This window comes from Tamandua tetradactyla, chromosome 13 (assembly GCF_023851605.1).
Source record: "Tamandua tetradactyla isolate mTamTet1 chromosome 13, mTamTet1.pri, whole genome shotgun sequence".
Classification (NCBI taxonomy): Eukaryota; Metazoa; Chordata; class Mammalia; order Pilosa; family Myrmecophagidae; genus Tamandua; species Tamandua tetradactyla.
Genome location: NC_135339.1, coordinates 85,686,126 through 85,706,941, shown reverse-complemented (window position 1 = coordinate 85,706,941; position 20,816 = coordinate 85,686,126). Strand labels below are relative to the sequence as shown.

Here is a 20,816-nt window from a genome sequence, read left to right as displayed (position 1 = left end):
ATAGCTCAAAGGGTTAGAAATGGCTCTAAAAGTTTGTTCGAGTGGTTGGCTGAAGCATGGACCAAAAGGTGACCTTCAATACGAAGTAAAAATGCCAGAACTTCCCTGGTATAATGCAGATGAGAGTCCAAATGCTTAGACAGAATGGAATGTTAGAGTGAATTTATTATATACAACCTGCTCAACCAACCCAGGAATGTCCAGAGGACACATCTTTTACCAGGACTGTGAGAAATAAAAATTGTGAGAGCAGCTATATCAACAATGAAGTGCTCTGTGGTTGTTCTTCTCTGTAGGTCAGATATTACTGTGGTAACTGATGCCGCTGAACTGCATCCTTAAACAAAATGGAAATGATCAGTTCCCAGGTTGGCAGGAACCAAAAGTGGCAGCACATATAACCAAATACTAGGTGGGACTGGCTACAGCAGTGAACAGCAGAGTCAAAAGCAGTATTAAGAGTAGTCTGACTCACAAAGACCTATAGCTTTGGGGTACCTAGATCTGAAACAGATGGACGGTCTACAAAAATTCTTACTTGATCTGTATAAGCAGAAGAACTCTGTAGGTCAAGTGATTAGAACTCTAACTTGAATCACAAAAGCAGAAACTCACAGCTCCTCAGTCAATTCCCAGACTTGAGACATTTTACAGCTCCAGAACCCCTTGAATGACGGGACAAGCAGCATCCCCTTGGAGAAGGGCTGTTACACTACCAAAAATATATCCTGTAATCTTCTTCCCAGCTTTTCCCAAGGGGACCTATGGCTTTTTACCAGGATGACTGTGCACTGGGGAAAAGGAAATGATCAGTTATTTGTGGGGAGCATCAGATGCTGGTCCTGAACTGATTAATTCCATGAGACCCAAAATGTCACTGTGGTCTACAGTCACAGTCAGGGTTCATGGTGGTCAAGGTGATCACTGGAGTTTTAGCTTAGGTTCTTATCACAGTGGGCCCCTGAACCCATTTTGTGGTTATTTCCTCAGTACTAGAATGCATAATCAGAAAAGACATACTCAAAACATGCAGAATCACCATGCTGGTTCTCTGACTTATGGAATGAAGACTATTATGGTTAGAAATGCCAAAAGGAAGCCACTAGAACTGCCTCTACCTAGCAAAATAGTAAATCAAAAGATATACCATGTTCTTGGAGAAATTACAGAGATCAGTGTCATCAAAGACTTGAAAAATGCAGAGGTGGTAATGCTCTCCACAGCAACATTCAACTTCTATTTGGCTTGTGCAAAAAACAGCTGGATTTTGGAGGATGAAGTGGATTATTGTAAACTTAACCAGTTGGTGACTCAATTGCAGTTACTTTAAGTTATAAAGCATAAATGAAATTACTTTTTGGCATTTGCTATGAGGCCAGCTGCTGGAGAGAAAGATCTCCCTCTTGGAGCAAACTCTTGAGACAAGTAAATTTAGTCATGATCTAATCTTGGAATATTGCGCAGGGTATATAAAATACTCTCTTGTGTATTCTTGTAGCCACTTAATATCTTGACACCTTTCTTGCACATCTCCTTATGATTCCATGGAAAGCTTGTTTCATACCAGTCTTTCACTGAAAGTTCTAAGATACCCACCTTAACATCTTCAAATGTTAATGGGCAGGTGGAAGATGCTCTGATCCCCATTTTGTTTTCTGCTTTCCCTATATGAAGGCCTTCAGTATCGCGATCTACTAAGAAGCAGGTAATTCCTTTATATCCCTAAAAAGAAGATTTAAAATATCATTACCACTTGGATTTATAAGATTCCTTTCCTCCAAGAGTTCAAAGTAAAAAGGAAACTATAAATGGACTTCAGTAATAAAGACTAACAGACTCAGGATCGTACTGTGTTTTATGAAAGAAGAATGATTCCAAGACATTAGATCCTCAAATCAAAGAACTGTACCAATTGTTTTACTCTTTTCAGCAGTCATCATGGATACTAAAATTATTATGTTATGCTAAGGTATTATATATTCTATGTTTCAAATTTAATTTTGCTAAATACCTTAAAGTTTTAACAATTTAATTCAATTAAAGTTTACTTTAGTGAAAAGACAAAGAAAAAATGTATCTACCATTTTGCCATATACCTATTTTCCAGCAGAATAAAGTAATTATACTTAAAAATAAATGTTCTAAATAGCTACTTAAATTCATTTTTTAAATAAAAATTTTGAAACTCTACAAGATTAAAGATTAGTTTCCTATATAAAATATCAGGAGATAAGTAATAAATGTTCCTCTATGTAATTGATAATTGCATCAAAAATATTTATTTTAGGAGATTAATACATAAAACGATGAAAAGATATCAGTTCATGTCTAACATTTTCATTGGGAAACTGAAAAATGTAAGATTAAGTTCTAAAAAAGAAATAGAAGGAAGAAAAGAAAAAGAAATAAAGAAAAAAGACTGGGGTGGGAGAGAGAAGTAATTTTGTCATACTTACAATGGATGGGTCTATATTTGCCATCACCAGGAAAAGCCCTGCATACTCGGCATTGCTGATCCACATCTTTGACCCATTGATAATATAATAATTTCCCTTTTTATCAGCTTTGGTCTTCAAAGCAAACGAATCACTGCCTGCTCCAGATTCTGAAAGGCAAAAACTTCCTACCTACAAGTGAGAGAAAAAAATCCAGATTATTATAATTATGAATTTTTAAATTGTATTAATACTTTTATACTCACTTATAGCAAAACGGACATTTGTAACTCAATCCTTTAGCTGGTTTTAAAAGCCTGTACTTATCAAAATAAGTATTCTTTTCAAGCATTTATTATTTTCAAAAATTTATTTTATTTGTTTGTGACAAATTAAAAACTTCAAGAAAATATAGCTAAGGTTAAGTTCATTTCAATTGGTTCTAATAAGTATAGAAGAATAACATCTCAATGCAAATGATATCAACATCAAAGGTATAGACATATACCTAGAAATAGAAATATAACTGGGACAAAAAGAAATAATTTTATTATCTGATGCTCATTCTCTAACATTTCCACATGGAAACTGAGAGGCAGAGTATATTTTTAAGTAGTTTTAATACTGACTATTGCTAATATTAATAGTAAATTCCATATCTCTCCTGAAAATATCCTAAATTTTGAAAATTAAGATCCATTTCAACCACCTGTCTCAACTCACTTTTTCTGTACACAGCTTGGTCAAATAGGTTGCCTTTTGTTCTTCTGTTCCATGCTTTTTAATCAGTGTGTTAATTATTGTATTCTGGATGTCACACAAGACAGCCACAGATGCATCAACTTTGGCCAGTTCCTCTATCACCAGCACAGAGGAGAAAAATGAAGCTCCTGTTCCTCCATACTTTGTGTCAACTTCAATACCCATCAACTAAAGGAAAAAGAAGGAAACGCAGGTGAAGAAAGCTATTATTATATGGGGACATTTCTTATAAGATCAAGTTAAAAAATAAATTGTAAGCATATGTATGCTGAATTTAAAACTTCTGTATGTATTTTTTATTTTAATTTGATATGGATATTTCATGATGTTACTAGTAACAAAAAAAGCCATAGCTGAAATTGTGTATATTTTAGAAAAGGATGAAATAACATTCTAGAACCATTGCTTGTTTCCTTTGGGTTTGGATTAAAAAAAAATGAAAATAAGAGAAGGAAAATGCTTTGAAGGACAAATGAACAGAATACTAAAATAAGAAAGTATCTTATACAACTTAACTATATTGTGGTAACCTTTCTTGCTAAGAACTGTCATTGCTCCTTTAAAGACTTTAGGTGGTGTTTTGGTTTGCCTCCTTTACACTGCTTTCAACATAAAAAGAAAGTATTCTAGCCCTAGTGGGAACATCTACATCACAGTTTCATTTGGCACATACTCTTTTCTACTCAGCCCCTTCTACTCTCTTATATTAACTATTTTGGCCAAGATAATATCTGCATGGGCATTCCTTCTGGGGTAATGAGTCATTTTAGCAAGTCCAGGATGGTCAGCTGACAATGTTCAGTGGTGTTTGTTGAAGCCACAATGCACAAAGCAGTTGCTTGGTAAACACAACTGAATGCTGGCTAAGGCTTTCCAATAACACTGAGCAAATGTCCAACTATCCAAGTCTGGAACATGAAACTTACTCAGTACTCCAGTTTTAAATGTCCTCATCTCAGAAAGAGAAGTTGCGTTCATGTAATTTAAGCCCCAAAGCTGTTAACAAATCAAAGGATAATGCCCCTATTCTCTAGACACATTTGGAATCATACTATAGTCTGGTCAAGGTTGTTATGTTTTGATAGAAAGAGAACTTAGCTGATACAAAGGTAGAACCACAGAGGAGGAGGACTGAAAACAGAAAGAACCAGAAAGGATGATGGGGGAATCTGGGTGTGCCTGAAAACTGAGGAGGCCATGATAACTATGTGATTATCACATGTCAGAACCACTGACCCTCTAAAACAATCATCAATTTCTTGTAACCTGGAAGAAATGTTTTTGTCAGCCATTATGACAGATGACAACATAGGTGGGACTACTGGAGTAAGGAGTCTGCTGAGACTGAGAATATCTAATGCAGGACTGTGCAGCCAAACAGACTCTCAAGGGGAGGCAAGGAGGGTAGTGGGTGTAAGCAATGAATCCCTCTGCATATGACCCGAGGGCAAGAACTACCATCTCAGGAGGGTGGTTTTCAAACTCTGGAAGCTAAGGGTTTTTCCAAGAAGCCGAAAGGTTCTATACACAGTGAAGATTATGCCTGGCAGAGGAATGGACTCAGAGTCTGTTTTATGTATCGGGCTTCTGTTTGACTCACTGTGGCTTGTAAGATGCTCCCCTCTGCTGGGGGAGAACACGGCCACTGCACAAGCACTTGGAAGGGTCGGGGCTGCCATTCAATCAGGCCTAGAGGGCAAAACATAATTCCACAGATGATTCTCAGATCTTGAAATCTAACGGCATACGCCTTGAAGGATTTTGGAATTGTTTGGGACCTGTCACTCTTGTTTTCCTTCTAATTTCTCCCAAAGGGAATGGGAATATTTATCCTCTGACTGTTACTCCATTGTATATTAGAAGCAGATAAGTTGTTCTCTAGGTTTTACAAGTCCATAGGTGGAGGCAAATTCTGCTTCAGGACCTATAACTGATTTCAGTGAGACTTTGTACTTAATATTATTACTGAAATGACTTGAAGTTTCGGGATACTGTGATGGAATGAATGTATTTTGCACATAGAAAGAACAAGTCTATTTGGAGTTCAGAGGGTAGAGTGCGGTGGTTTGAAGCTATAACTGTGCCAGGAAAGTATGTTCTTAAATCTAATCCATTACTGTGAGTATAAACCTATTATAAGTGGGAACTTTTTTTCTTACATGGGCAGGCATCAGGAAACGAAACTTGGTCTTCAGCATGGCAGGTGAGAACTCTGCCACTGAGCCATGTTGCCCACCCAGCAGGAACTTTTGATGATACTGCTTCAATTAAGGTGTGACTCACCCCAATCATGATAGGTCTTAACCCAAATACTGGAATCTTTTATAAATGGAATGAATATAGAGGGAGAAAAAGCCATGCAAGCAAGAAGCTGAAAGGAAAGAATCTAGAAGAGAAAGGAGAGACAAGCAGATGCTGCCATGTGCCTTGCCAAGAGACAGAGGAGCCAAGGACTGCTGGCAGCTGGTCTTCACGGAAGAAAGCATTGATTTGAGGATGCCTTGGTTTGGACACATCTTGGCCTCAAAACTGTCAGCTAATAATTGGTTAAGCCAACCTATTTCATAGTATTTGTTGGAGTAGCCTAGGAATCTAAAACAATCACTAAGACTCAAAGGAATTAGGTTTGTGAGTGAATTATTCTTGCTAACCTGACATGAATAATTGCCTCAAAAGAAACATGTGTATGACCAACAAACATGGCGGCATATGGTTCTTTAGATAAACAGAGAAGTGTCACTTAGCACAACTGCTCTTTCTAAAGATAGATATTTACAACCAATGAGAGAGGGAAAAGGAAAGGTGAGTGGGTGTTAAGATGGTTCTATTTTAAGAATTTTAACTAGTTTTGAATGGAATGGTTTCACTAAAAAAAAAAAAGGTTTACTGCTAAAAGAAAGTTGGAAAAATCACTACTATGCATGGCATAAGAAAGCTGGTCTCTTTAAAACAGAAATAAACTCTTTAGCTATGAAGGGTTAATCTTAAAACAGGATGATGGGCAAGATTTAAATCAAGGTCTCTGAATAACGGATACTAGCTCTGTGATGTCATTAGTACTAAAAAATATATGACTTTACACCTGTGGAGGTGGGAGAGATGGTGAATAAGTGCAGTGATGTTCAAAATGTTTTCCTTGGAGCCCCCATGTGCCAAGCCCAGCTAGAGCAGTTTCACTAGTATCGATTTATGCTTCCATGTAAAGGGCTATATGATTTAAATTTGAAATTCATTGCTTTAGTTAATGTGGAATTCAGATATCATCTCTGCTTCTAAGTGTACTACATACATAGGGATTTAAGTAGAATACATGATATACTATGATGTTTTAATCTCTAACATAGGGTTTCTCATCACTACACTATAGAGCTGGATAATTGTGGGGGCTGTCCTGTGCACTGTAGGTCATTTAGCAACATTCCTGGCTTCTACTTCGCCAGACATTGCAAATATTCCCTGGAGTGCAAAATTACTCCCATTTGAGAATCACTGGTCTAAAGAAATCTCTTTCTTCCAACTTTTTACTTAAAAGGCACAGGATTTCTAATTTGAAATATTAATTCAATCTAAAAAATATTTAAGCATATAAATATTAATTAGGGTCTAAATCTAAAAGAGAACCCAGATCATTTTGACAAGGAAATGAAGAGTTTATAATGCCATCACTATAGACTATAAATTTGAAAGGATGCATGTATTTTAACCCTGCAATGTATTTATAGAAGTTTAGGATGGGAAAAATTATGGAATATATACCCCTTGTTGAAATAATCCTTGAATTACTGATTTCTCCATTTTTGAATTTTCATCCATTGTTGAAACTAAAGGAGCAATTTGTTCCTGGGCAAATTTTTTAACTGTAGGAAAAAGAAATACTGATAAGTCTATATTCAATTGGCAGTCATGTCAACAGAATAAAGATGATAATAGTTCAGTAATAGCTCACTGACAAAATATCATTTTAAACTAATACATAAAAATTTACACAGGTGCTCTTCTTATTTTTTTTTTTTTGTATGCTGTAAGGAGGGGGTCACATTTCATTATTTTTCCATGTGAGAATCCAGTTATTGCAGTACCATTTGTTGAAGTTTTTGTATTACTTGTTTTTGTTTGTTTGTTTGTTTGTTTTTTGGGAAGTGCATGGACCAGGAATCAAACCTGGGTCTCCTGCATGGCAGGCAAGAATTCTACCACTGAATTATCCTTGCACCCCCTCTTCTTACTCTTTTAAAATATAATTTATGAAGTCTTTTTTTTAATACAGAAAGGTTTAATTAATTCCCCACCCCTTTGTAGCCCTTGATGATATTAAAAAATAAATAATACATGTATATGCTGCAAACATAAAATGCAAAGAGGAAGTACAAAATGAAAACTAGAAGTCTTGCTGGCTCTCTGGTCTTTCCCTCCCCAAAGAATAAGTTTCTTGTGAAATCTTTCTGAAAATCATCTATTTCTATGCTTACATACACATTATATCTCTTTTTTACACAAAGGAATCGTAAGATACAGATTCAACTGTACCTTGCTTCCCTACCCCCTCTACTCAACAGATCTTGATGATCTTTCTATGTCAGCACAATCCATCTAACTGGCTCCTTTTAATAGCTGAATGGTCATATATATAGAATAGGGCTTCTCAACCTTGGCACTACTGACATTTTAGGTTAGATAATTCTTTGTGGTAGGGGGCCATCCTATGCATTGTTGGAAATACAGCAGAGTCACTGGATTCTATCCATTAGATGCCAGAAGCACTCCTGACCAGTTGTGATAAACAAAAATGTCTCTAGACATGCTAAAATCACCCTCAGTTGAGAAGCACAGTTTTAGACCTTTCCAGTTTCTTTCTTTCATTTTTTTCAGTGTTTAAATCTTGAATGCATCTGGAATTAATTTTGATGCAAGGGTTAAGGTACATAAATACATTCTTAACTTCACTACTATCATAATACCAGGTATGGAAAAATGAGAGCAGAGGTAATTGTGCCAACCTGAGGTGTCAGTGCAGGTAGGCTTGCTCCCGAATTCCTCTGTTTTTACACAAGCTATTGCCTCTGCCTGGAATGTCTTCCCTTTCCTTGTCTGGCTGACAAACTCCTCTTCACCTTTCAAGGTACAGTTTAGGCATCTTTCTCTCTGGGAAGACTTTTGCTGAATGCTTCCCTCTTCCACTTCCAGCCACCCCTAGTAAGTTTTAGGGGCTCTCTGCTTTGCTCCTCAAATACTCTGTACATATGCATGACGTTTACCACACTATTTTGACATTATTTCTTTTATTTGAATGCCTTTTCTATTAGACTATTAGCTCCTTGAAGACATGGATTTTTTTCTTGCCCATCTTTGTTTCTCTTATGGTCAGGACAAGGTGGCTACTAAACAGACAGACATTTATTGAATGAATGAGTGATGAAAGATAGTAAGAAAATCAAGGTATCTTCAGCAAATATTTTGGGATTATGTAAAATTCAAAAATGTCTTCCCCACTCGCCCCAACATTCACTTTCCTTAGAGGATCTACATAATATCTGAGAGAAGCAAAGGAAACATTCTAAGATGGCCCCACAAATTCCCAGCCCCTCGTATATACATGCCTTTTCTCAGTTATTCAATCAAACATAAATCTCAGTGCCATTATGAAAGGATTTTACACCTACAGGTATTGTTTTCAGCTAGTAAGTTCGTGATAATTTGTTACACAGTAGTAGAAAGCTAATAACACTGATTGATTTATAGTCTATAAATAACATTTTGATATTGTGCTACAGATTTTAAGTATACTATAATTTTACACACACACGCACACACACCTACACATAATAAAATGAATCAGCGTAAACAGCTTAAAGTTATAATGCCATACAACTTTTTCTTGATTCAGGCTTCCTACTGTAAGCACAAACATTTTCAAATATAAAAGTAAATTCTAACTTCCCTATGAAACCCCACTACCTGAAAAACAAGAATATGTATATGCAGTTTCTAAGTCTGGAAATATACATAAGAAGTATGTAACAAGATGACTTCTAATGACAACTGGAGACCACTTTTAACCATACAAGCTTTTATTCTGCAATTTTTTAAAAACCGTGGGCATTTATTCCTTAAAAAAAATTTCTTTCTAATGTCAAAACTTGCCTTCACAAGCTTAAATGAACACAGATCCCAATCTTTCGGATGTAATTTCATACAGTAGACCCCACCCGTGACCAAAGAGATAAAGATAAAGAGTTGAAAAACTTACTCACCTGTGTTCTTTATCATCATCTCCTCTTCTGTAAATGTTTGCAGAGGGGCATAGGGTAACCCATTGTTTGTTATATTAAGTTCAGTTTTTGCCTGGGAAGATTTTAAGGCATGAGGAGGAATTTTCCAAGGAGACAGGCAAGTTGGGAAGTGTCTTCTTAGCTATAGGGATAGTCCCCATTGAAAAAGAAACACACAGACAAAAGATAAGAGGTATTTTAATACCAGTTTCTTTAGATATATTTTCAACTATTCTTATATTTTATATCACCAAAATAAGAGCACTTAAGGGTGGTACATATTTTAAATTCACTCCCTTTTGGACATAAACACAGCTTAGTGTATTAAAATTATGTATCTCCTTTATCCAGTAATGACCTGTTCTGAATAAATAAATTTCTCCAACAATTAACTTTTGTTAATTAAGGCAGCAACTTTGTAGATGAAATGCATTCTCAAGATGTATTTCACCTTTCACTGACCTGTTACCACCGGACGGCTGCCTAGGAATGCCACTGGAAACAGCACACTCTGGTGGGCAGGAACAGGGGAGGGAATGAGGACAACTGAGGGCAGTAAAGCTGCTTGGTCCCTCTGAACCTGATGCCACCCACCACTGCCTCTGGCAGCTATGCTTTTTTTGGTTTCCAGGGATATCTTTGATTTTGCTTTTTCTTCAGCTTCTCCTTAGGAATAGACAGTACACACAAGGATTAAGAAAATTGGTTCTGACAACTGGGAGAACTAGTTTCAAATCCCAGCATCTGCTATTTACTAGCCATATGGCCTTGAGCAAGTGATTTTTTAACTTCTTACTTAAAATCTCCTAGTTTTCCTCATCCGTAAAATGCAGATAATAACAGCACCTCTTGGGATTGTTGTGAGGATTAAGGAGAAAATCCACATAAAGGGTTTAGATTAATATCTAGATATAGGAAGAGGCCAATAAACATCAACTACTATTTCTACTATTAAGAATACAGTAGTGGTAGTGACAGAAGCAGTGGTGATAATAATACAGTTAAACTGTCAGATGACTTTTGTTGCCATTACTGGGCCTCCTTATTGCAGTCTTTCAAATACTTTAACTTGCCAATTCTACTCAGTTACAATTTTAGTGAAATATTCCATCCAACTTTAAATGCTTGCTACACCTTTCTTTTCTTTTATTACATAGAATTATAGTGCAATGGAAATAAATTAATAATTGTTTTTTTTTCTGGACCTAAAAACATTATGGTAAGTGAAATAAGCCAAGATATAAAGATTACATATTATACCATTCCATTTATATGAAATGTCAAAAATAGGCAAATCCATAGGACAGAAAGCAGTTAATAAAGACAAATTGGTGGTTTCCTAGTGGTGGGGGTAGGGAACAGGGAATGAATGCAGATAGCACAATGACCTTTTTGAGGTGATGGGAACTTTCTAAAATTGGTTTCTGGTGACAGTTGCACAAATCTGCAAACTTTGTGAAAATTACTGAATAATTGTACACTTAAAACAAATGAATTTTATGATATATAAACTATACATCAATAAAGCTGTTTAAAAAAGAATAATTTCCTTTCATTCAAGTATCAATTACAAGATAATATAATGAGTGTTGACCACTTGCCTAAGAGTTTGTGATAAGACAGAACACATCAGTATCTAGCAAAGGCAACAAGACAGAGTCTCTTGCCACAGGCAAGGAACAAAGCCAAAGATTAAGAAGCAAGAGTCCTGGTGGAACTGGTCTGCAGGCTCTTTGTGGGGTCCTGGCCCTGGTGAGGTGGGGGGCGGGGTGGGACAGGAAGGAAGGAGGAAAGGAAGAAAACTATAAAGGCAAAACAAAAACAAACAGAACAGATCAAGATTCCAGGAGAAGGAATAGAGCAAAGGAAGCTTTCCTCTGGGGGTGAAACAATTGAACAAATAGTGTAATCTCACAAACTGTTGTGTTGGCTGCTATTCCGTTTGCAAGCATTAAACTAATAAACTAGCATGGAATCTGCAGTGAAAAAGTGAACATCATCTGTTCTGTAAGATTTCCAGTGTTCCTCAACAATTAGATGAAGAGAAGATCACTGACAAAGCTAAGAGGGACCCTTCATATGAAACAAATTCTGATGCACTATAGACAACACCCTAACACCATCACTTTAAAGGATGCTTATTAGGAGGGTAGATATGTTTACCTTGTAACGGATTTGATGAAAGGAGAGCTACTTGACTGTATTATCAAATAATATTTCTCAGAACAAGAAGCAAGTGATGTACTGTATGTAATAGCTAAACAGTTGACTATCTTCAGTGTCAAGTAGTTGTTCATCATGATCTTAAACCTAGTAATATTTTATAAATGGGTGTTCCAGCCAATGCAGATTCCATTAGGATCTGTGATTTGGGGTTTGCAAAACAACTTCAAGAAGAAAATAGACTTCCCTTAACTCTACACTACACTGCCTATTTTGTAGCACCTGAGGTTCTTATATGCAACAGGGATATTATACTGTTTGTGATATTTGGAGCTTAAGAGTACTTTTATACATGATGCTGGCTGGCTACATGCCATTTGCTAATGGTCCCAATGATACTCCTGAAGAGATACTGCTGCATATAGTTAATGGAACATTCCCTTTGAGCAGTGAAAACTGGGACAATATATCAGATGGAGCAAAGGATTTACTTTGCCATATGCTTCATATAGATCCACATCAGTGGTACACTATGGAACAAGTTCTGAAACACTCACAGATAACCCACAGAGACCAGCTGCAGGGTATGAGCCAAATAAAAATGATGCATCACAAGTTGTTAAAGAACAGTAATTGCCACATATCCTGCTCTGACTGACAAGATCTTTCAGTCAGTTCTAGAACCTGTTTGCTTCTTCAAGGTTAGCTCAATAATAGAGCATGAAAAAGCAAATACTATCTATTCTGTAAGTTCCTCATCAACTAGATGAAGAGAAAATTAAAAGTGTGACTTTTTGCTCAAAAAAAAAAATACAATACAGGCAGAATAAGACAGGCAGAAGAAAGAATTAACAAATTAGAAGATAGAACATTTGAAATACTGTAGACAGAAGAACAGATAGAAAAATGTATTAAAAAAAGATGAGCAGGGTATCAGGGAATTCAATAACAGCATGAAGTATATAACCAGATGCATCATGGGTATCCTGGAAGGAGGAGAGAAGGGAAAAGGGGCAGAAAAAATATTTCAGGAAATAATGGCTAATAATTTCCTAATTTTTATGAGAGACAAATACATGTCCAAGAAGCACAACATATTCTAAACAGAATAAATACTAGTAGACCTACTCCAAGACAAGTACTAATCAGAATGCCAAAGATAAAGAGAGACTCCTGAAGGTAGTAAGAGAAAAGTGATTCATCACATACAAGGGAACTATAATAAAAGTACTAATTTCTCATCAGAAAGCATGGAGGCAAGAAGATAGTGGCATGATATATTTAAGGTACTGAAAGAGAAAAACTGCCAGGCAATAACTTTTTATCTGGTAAAACTGTCCTTCAAAAACGAAGGGGAGAATACCCAGGGCTCTATCTGAGGCTCTAAAAAGTTTCACACACTGTTTATTTTTCAGAAACTTAAAGCGTCCAGATTGTTCCTATAACCAGATAAGCCCTGAAACCCAGAGGCACCAGTCTCTCCAAGAGACTAGTTGCTTCCCCTACCCCATAACGTTGACACTTCTTTTCAACACAAAGAAATTAGAATGGCCATTGCCCCAACATCCCTGAAGGGAGAAGGATCAAATGAGAGGGAGGAGTTGTAACAAAAAAGATAGGATTTAACAGATGATTATGACTACTGAATCAATATATCAGTATCTGTTAGGCTCTAAAACAGCTAGAAGGAAATCCCAGAAATTGTGGAATTGTAACCTATACCATACTTTGAAATTTCCTCTATAAATACTTGTTAAATTGTACTTTGAGATTTATCATTTTTCTGAATACATGTTTTATTTTATAATAAAAAATGTTTTAAAAAATTACCACTGAGTATAAACATGTACAAAAAATGAGGGGGAGTTTAAAATACAAACAGAAATTGAGAGTTCATCAATATGAGACCTGTCCAATAACAAATACTTAGGGAAATTCTTGGAAGAAAGATCAAAGGTCATGGTGGAATTATACAGAGAAGGTAGGGTTTATCAAATGAGTATGATTGCTGAATCATTAGATTGATATTTCATTTTAGTTTCCAGTAGCTTAGAGCAGCTAGAAGTAAAAACCTAAAATTATGGAATGGTAACCCATACAAAACTTGGAAAACTATTCTACAACTAATTGGTGCAATTTGCTTTGAAATTTATTGATTTTTTGTATATATGTAATTTTTCACAAAAAAGAAAATAAAAGTTGATTGTGATGATAAATGCACAGCTACATGATGACATTATGAACCACTGATGTACCACACACACTTACATGGTATGTGAATATATATCAATAAAAAATAAATAATTAAAACATCCTGGAGACTTCCAGAGAAGATGGCGGCTTAGTAAGACGCACAGGTCTTAGTTCCTCCTCCAGAACAGCAACTAAAGAAACAGAAACAATACGAAACAGCTCTCCGAGCCACGACAGAGACCTAAAAGACAGCATACCCCATTCTGGAACGGCTGAACGGGCAGGGAGAATCTGCTGCGGTGAGATACCCGAGGGGCGCGCGTTTTCCTGGCCGGGGCGGCTGGCGACTGGGGTCCCCTCCACGTACGTGGCTCCCCGGTCTGACTGGAAACATTGGATAGCGGGGCCCTCCCGCCACGCTTGGCGTCTCAGGCCAGCTGGGCAATTTGGACCAGCACTCCCCCAAGCCCCGGTGGCCGGCGAACCCCCGTCCACGCGCGGTTTCCCGGGCCGACTGCGAGATTCGGATTGGCAAGTTAAAGGAGCCACAACATCTTTTACTGGTGGGACCCGCAGTCAGATGAGCGCCACGAGCACCACCTACTGGGCAGGAAAAGAAAAACAGAGCCCAGAGATTTCACAGAAACACCTTTCAACCAGCCGGGTCCCACACCCAGGGAAATCTGATCAAATGCCCAGAGACCAGCAGAAAATAATGGAAGACGCTCGGAAAATTGAAGATATGGCCCAGTCAAAGGAACAAACCAATAGTTCAAATGAGATACAGGAGCTGAGACAACTAATGCTGAATATACGAACAGAAATGGAAAAACTCTTCAAAAACCAAATCAATAAATTGAGGGAGGACATGAAGAAGACATGGGCTGAACAAAAAGAAGAAATAGAAAATCTGAAAAAACAAATCACAGAACTTATGGGAGTGAAGGACAAAGAAGAAAAAATGGAAAAAACAATGGATACCTACAATGGTAGATCTAAAGAGACAGAAGCTACAATTAGTGAACTGGAGGATGGAACATCTGAATTCCAAAAAGAAACAGAAACTATAGGGAAAAGAATGGAAAAACTTGAGCAGGGGATCAGGGAACTGAATGACAATATGAAGCGCACAAATATACGTGTTGTGGGTGTCCCAGAAGGAGAAGAGAAGGGAAAAGGAGGAGAAAAACGAATGGAAGAAATTATCACTGAAAATTTCCCAACTCTTATGAAAGACCTAAACTTACAGATCCAAGAAGTGCAGCGCACCCCAAAGAGAATAGACCCAAATAGGCGTTCTCCAAGACACTTACTAGTTAGAATGTCAGAGGTCAAAGAGAAAGAGAGGATCTTGAAAGCAGCAAGAGAAAAACAATCCATCACATACAAGGGAAACCCAATAAGACTATGTGTAGATTTCTCAGCAGAAACCATGGAAGCTAGAAGACAGTGGGATGATATATTTAAATTACTAAAAGAGAAAAACTGCCAACCAAGACTTCTATATCCAGCAAAATTGTCCTTCAAAAATGAGGGAGAAATTAAAACATTTATAGACAAAAAGTCACTGAGAGAATTTGTGACCAAGAGACCAGCTCTGTAAGAAATGCTAAAGGGAGCACTAGAGTCAGATACGAAAAGACAGAAGAGAGAGGTATGGAGTAAAGTGTAGAAAGAAGGAAAATCAGATATGATATATATAATACAAAAGCCAAAATGGTAGAGGAAAATATTATCCAAACAGTAATAACACTAAAAGTTAATGGACTGAATTTCCCAATCAAAAGACATAGACTGGCAGAATGGATTACGACCCAGCAATACCACTGCTAGGTATCTACTCAAAGGACTTAAGGGCAAAGACACAGATGGACATTTGCACACCAGTGTTTATAGCAGCATTATCTACAATTGCAAAGAGATGGAAACAGCCAAAATGTCCATCAACAGACGAGTGGCTAAACAAACTGTGGCGTATACCTACGATGGAATATTATGCAGCTTTAAGACAGACTAAACTTATGAAGCATGTAATAACATGGATGGACCTAGAGAACATTATGCTGAGTGAGTCTAGCCAAAAACTAAAGGACAAATACTGTATGGTCCCACTGATGTGAACCAACATTCGAGAATCAGCTTGGAATATATCATTGGTAACAGAGACCAGCAGGAGTTAGAAACAGGGTAAGATAATGGGTAATTAGAGCTGAAGGGATACAGACTTTGCAACAGGACTAGATACAAAAACTCAAAAATGGACAGCACAATAATACCTAAGTGTAATGTAACTATGTTGGAACACTGAATGAAGCTGCACCTGAAATATAGTTTTTTGTTTGTTTGTTTGTTTGTATCTTTTGTTTTGTTTTTTTCTTTTTCCTTTTATATATATATATTTTAATTAGTATTATTATTTTAATTCTCTTCTTTATATTAACATTCTATATCTTTTTCTCCTGTTTTGCTAGTTCTTTTCCTAAATCGATGCAAATGTACTAAGAAATGATGATCATACATCTATGTGATGATACTAAGAATTACTGAGTGCATGTGTAGAATGGAATGATTTCTAAATGTTGTGTTAATTTCTTTTCTTTTTTTGATTAATAAAAAAAATTTTAAAAAAATCCTAAAAAATACACACACAACAATAAAAAAAATACTAAAAGGAATTCTGCAGGCTGAAAGGAAAAGGCAGGGTAGAGAGGGTTGGTGGAGGGTGTAGAAATGAAGATTATCTGTAAGGGTAACCAAAGGGTGAACAGAGAGATAAAAATAAGATATGACATATAAAAACCAAAGGATATAATGGTTAAAGTAAGCACTGCCTTTACAGCAATAACACTGAATGTTAATGGATTAAACTCCCCAATCAAAAGACAAAGAATGGCAGGATGGATAAAAAACAATGATTCATTTATATGCTGTCTACAGAGACTCACTAGAAACCCAAGGATACGAATAGGTTGAAAAACAAAAGTCTGGAAAAAGTCTTTACATGCAAACAGTAACCACAAAAGAGTTGGGGTAGCTATACTAATATTGGACAATATAGACTTTAATGCAAAACTGTTTAAGGATAAAGAAGGACACTAAATATTAATACAAAGGGCAAACTACCAAAGAGAAATAACAATCATAAATATTTATGCACCTAACCAGGGTGCCCCAAAATACATGAAGCAAACACTGGCAAAACTAAAGGGAAAAATAGGCATCTCTACAATCATGGTTGGAGACTACAATACACCACTCTCATCAATAGACAGACCATTTAGACAGAGGATCAATAAGGAAATAGAGAATTTGAATAATATGATAAATAAACTAGATCTAACAGACATTTACAGAGCACTGAAATCCAAAACAGTAGGATATGCATTCTTTTCAAGTGCTTATGGATCATTCCCCAAGATAGACATGTTGGGTCACAAATCAGGTCTCAATAAATTTAAAAAGACTGAAATTATACAAAGCACTTTCCTTGATCATAATGGAATGAAGCTGGAAATCAATAACAGTTGGAGGACTGGAAAATTCACAAATTTATGGAGGCTAAATAACACGTTTTTAAATAATCAGTGGGTCAAAGAAGAAATTACAATAGAAATCAGTAAACATCTTGAGATAAATGAAAATGAGAACACAACATATCAAAATTTATGCGATGTGTCCTGACACCAAGGGATCAACAACGCCATCCTGATCAAAAGGGGGAAAAGAAGTATAACAAATAAGGTTCAAACAGAGTCAACAGGCTACACTGGAGGTCACTCTTATGCATGCTTCACTTAGACACTACTACCTACCTACCATAACTTGCCAACCCCCAACCAAAACCATTCCCGCCAATCCTAAAGAATAGATAGGGCATTATATATGATTCTTCAAAGGTTCCATGCACTAGGGAAACTTTCCAAAACCTACACCCTCTAGATTGGTCTCTGAAATGCAGAGGGGGCAACCATTCCAGAGCATCAATTAGTTCCATCCCCCATCCATATTATTGACAGCCCCTTCCAATAAGAAAAAGTTAGAATGGGCACAGCACAAATATCCCTAAAGAGTGGGAGAAAGATCAAAGGTGATAGTGGAGTTATACAGAGAATGTTGGGTCTAATAAACGAGTATGAGTGCTGAATCATACTGATACTTCTTTTAGCCTCCAGTACCTTAGAACAGCAAGAAATAAAAACCTAAAATTGTTCAATTTTAACCCATACCAAACTCTGAAATCTGTTCTACAAGTAACTATTGTGATATACTCTGAAATTTATTGTTTTTATGTATATATGTTAAAGAGAAGGAGCAGTATAACAGAGAAGATAGGATTTAACAAATGAGTATGAATGCTTAGTCATTATATTGATATTTCTATTAGTCTCCAGTGTCTTACAGCAGCTGGAAAAAAAAAAGTCATGGAACTGTAACTCATACCAAATTTTAAAATCTGTTCTTTAACAACAACAACAACAATATATATATAAATATATATGGGATGGGTAGGGGGCCAAGATGGCGGCTTAGTAATGTGTGTGTGTTTTTAGTTCGTCCTCCAGAGCAACTACTAAATAACCAGAAACAGTACAGAACAGCTCCCGAAGCCACGACAGTAACCGGACACACAGCGTACCCTAATCTGGACCAGCTGGACCGGCTGCGAGTCTCCGGAACAGTGAGTTCCCTAAGCCGCGTGCAGCTCCCTAAACCGTGCGCAGTTCCCCAAGCTGCGCGCAGTTCTCTAAGCTGCGGCGGCTGGCGCCCCTCCCCCACAGGCGGCTTCCCAGAGGGAAAGGAAAGAGTCTCTAACAGTAGCAGGGACTGAGTCCAACCAAACACCAATAGTGGCATTAATAAACAAATTCTGACTACTAAAAATAGGCCCCCAGCTCAGGCGAAACTGGTCAAGGCAGAGGTCGCCTATTGGGCTAACCGAAAAAGAGGAAAGGGGACGAAACGGAGACTTCTGAGGCTGTTTCTACGGAGGCTTGGCTGCCTCGGGATTCAGCAGCGGGATTACACATGCTGCAACTACCCCAAATGCAGAAACAGGCTGCTTTCAGGGCTGTCTCCCACCTGAACCTTCCCCACGGGAGGGGTGAAACACAACTCAGGTGGAATCCCTCTCTCAAGGAATTCAGACCCCAGGGCTTCACAACTTGAAGCCATTAAAACCAGCCTACAACCTTTCCTCTGTCTCCACCACGCCCCCAGCAGGGAGAGCCTTCCAAAGTTAAAGGAGCCACAACATCTTTTGCTGGTGGGACCCGCAGACAGACAAGCACCACATACTGGGCAAGATAAGAAAAACAGAGCCCAGAGACTTCACAGGAAAGTCTTTCAACCTGCTGGGTCTCACACTCACGGAAAACTGACGCAGGTGATTCCTTCCCCCCGAAAGGAGGCCAACTTAGTCCGGGAAAACCCGGCTGGCGTCTGTAATACCTATGTAGACCCTCCTAAGAGTGGGGAGGGAAAAGGCACCTTACAAGCAGGACAAGAAACAAGAAAACAAGAACTGAAAAATTACCCTCTGTTAAACAAAACTTAAGCTAGAGGCCCAGAAAAAGCTGAACTGAAGGTCAATGAACAGATAGACAACAAACTCATCTAGCAAGAAAACCCTAGGTAAGATAAGTGAAAGCAATCTCCAGAATAAACTAATTAAGGTAATTAAATGTCCAGACGCCAGCAAAATATAACAAATCACACCAGGAAAATTGAATATATGGCCCAGTCAAAGGAACAAACCAATAGTTCAAATGAGATACAGGAGCTGAGACAACTAATTCTGAATATACGAACAGAAATGGAAAAACTCTTCAAAAACCAAATCAATCAATTGAGGGAGGACATGAAAAAGGCAAGGAATGAACAAAAAGAAGAAATGGAAAGTCTGAAAAAACAAATCACAGAACTTATGGGAATGAAAGATACAGTAGAAGAGATGAAAAAACAATGGAAACCTACAATAGTAGATTTCAAGAGACAGAGGTTAGAATTAGTGAACTGGAGGATAGAACATCTGAAATCCAAAAAGAAACAGAAACTATAGGGAAAAGAATGGAAAAATATGAGCAGGGGCTCAGGGAATTGAATGATAATATGAAGCGCACAAATATACGTGTTGTGGGTGTCCCGGAAGGAGAAGAGAAGGGAAAAGGAGGAGAAAAACGAATGGAAGAAATTATCACTGAAAATTTCCCAACTCTTATGAAAGACCTAAAATTACAGATCCAAGAAGTGCAGCGCACCCCAAAGAGAATAGATCCAAATAGACGTTCTCCAAGACACTTACTAGTTAGAATGTCAGAGGTCAAAGAGAAAGAGAGGATCTTGAAAGCAGCAAGAGAAAAGCAATCCATCACATACAAGGGAAACCCAATAAGACTATGTGTAGATTTCTCAGCAGAAACCATGGAGGCAAGAAGACAGTGGGATGATATATTTAAATTACTAAAAGAGAAAAACTGCCAACCAAGACTTCTATATCCAGCAAAATTGCCCTTCAAAAATGAGGGAGAAATTAAAGAATTTTCAAACAAAAAGTCACTGAGAGAATTTGTGACCAAGAGACCAGCTCTGCAAGAAACACTAAAGGGAGCACTAGAGACAGATACAAAAAGACGGAAGAGAGAGGTGTGGAGAAGAGTGTAGAAAGAAGGAAAATTAGATATGATATATAAAATACAAAAGGCAAAATGGTAGAGGAAAGTACTACTCAAACAGTAATAACACTAAATGTTAATGGACTGAACTACCCAATCAAAAGACATAGACTGGCAGAATGGATTTAAAAACAGGACCCTTCTATATGCTGTCTACAGGAAACACATCTTAGACCCAAAGATAAACATAGGTTGAAAGTGAAAGGTTGGGAAAAGATATTTCATTCAAATAACAACCAGAAAAGAGCAGGAGTAGCTATACTCCTATAGTCAAACAAATTAGACTTCAAATGTAAAACAGTTAAAAGAGACAAAGAAGGATA

At 37.3% G+C, this 20,816-nt stretch overlaps 1 protein-coding gene across 5 annotated transcripts in view; it reads right to left on the bottom strand.

Moving 5' to 3' along the window:
* The window catches only part of ACADSB (acyl-CoA dehydrogenase short/branched chain), a 103,956-nt gene that overhangs the window by 34,749 nt on the left and 48,391 nt on the right, over positions 1-20,816 (bottom strand). For 3 of the 5 annotated variants that reach the window (XM_077126319.1, XM_077126318.1, XM_077126320.1), the window contains 5 exons: positions 9,449-9,608; positions 6,954-7,054; positions 3,159-3,365; positions 2,457-2,627; positions 1,597-1,722 (listed from right to left, as the gene is read on the bottom strand). In XM_077126319.1, coding sequence (XP_076982434.1) covers positions 1,597-1,722; positions 2,457-2,627; positions 3,159-3,365; positions 6,954-7,054; positions 9,449-9,608 — 765 coding nt within the window. The remainder of the gene's footprint in view (positions 1-1,596; positions 1,723-2,456; positions 2,628-3,158; positions 3,366-6,953; positions 7,055-9,448; positions 9,609-20,816) is intronic. The other 2 variants (XM_077126322.1, XM_077126321.1) reach the window with 2 other exon arrangements.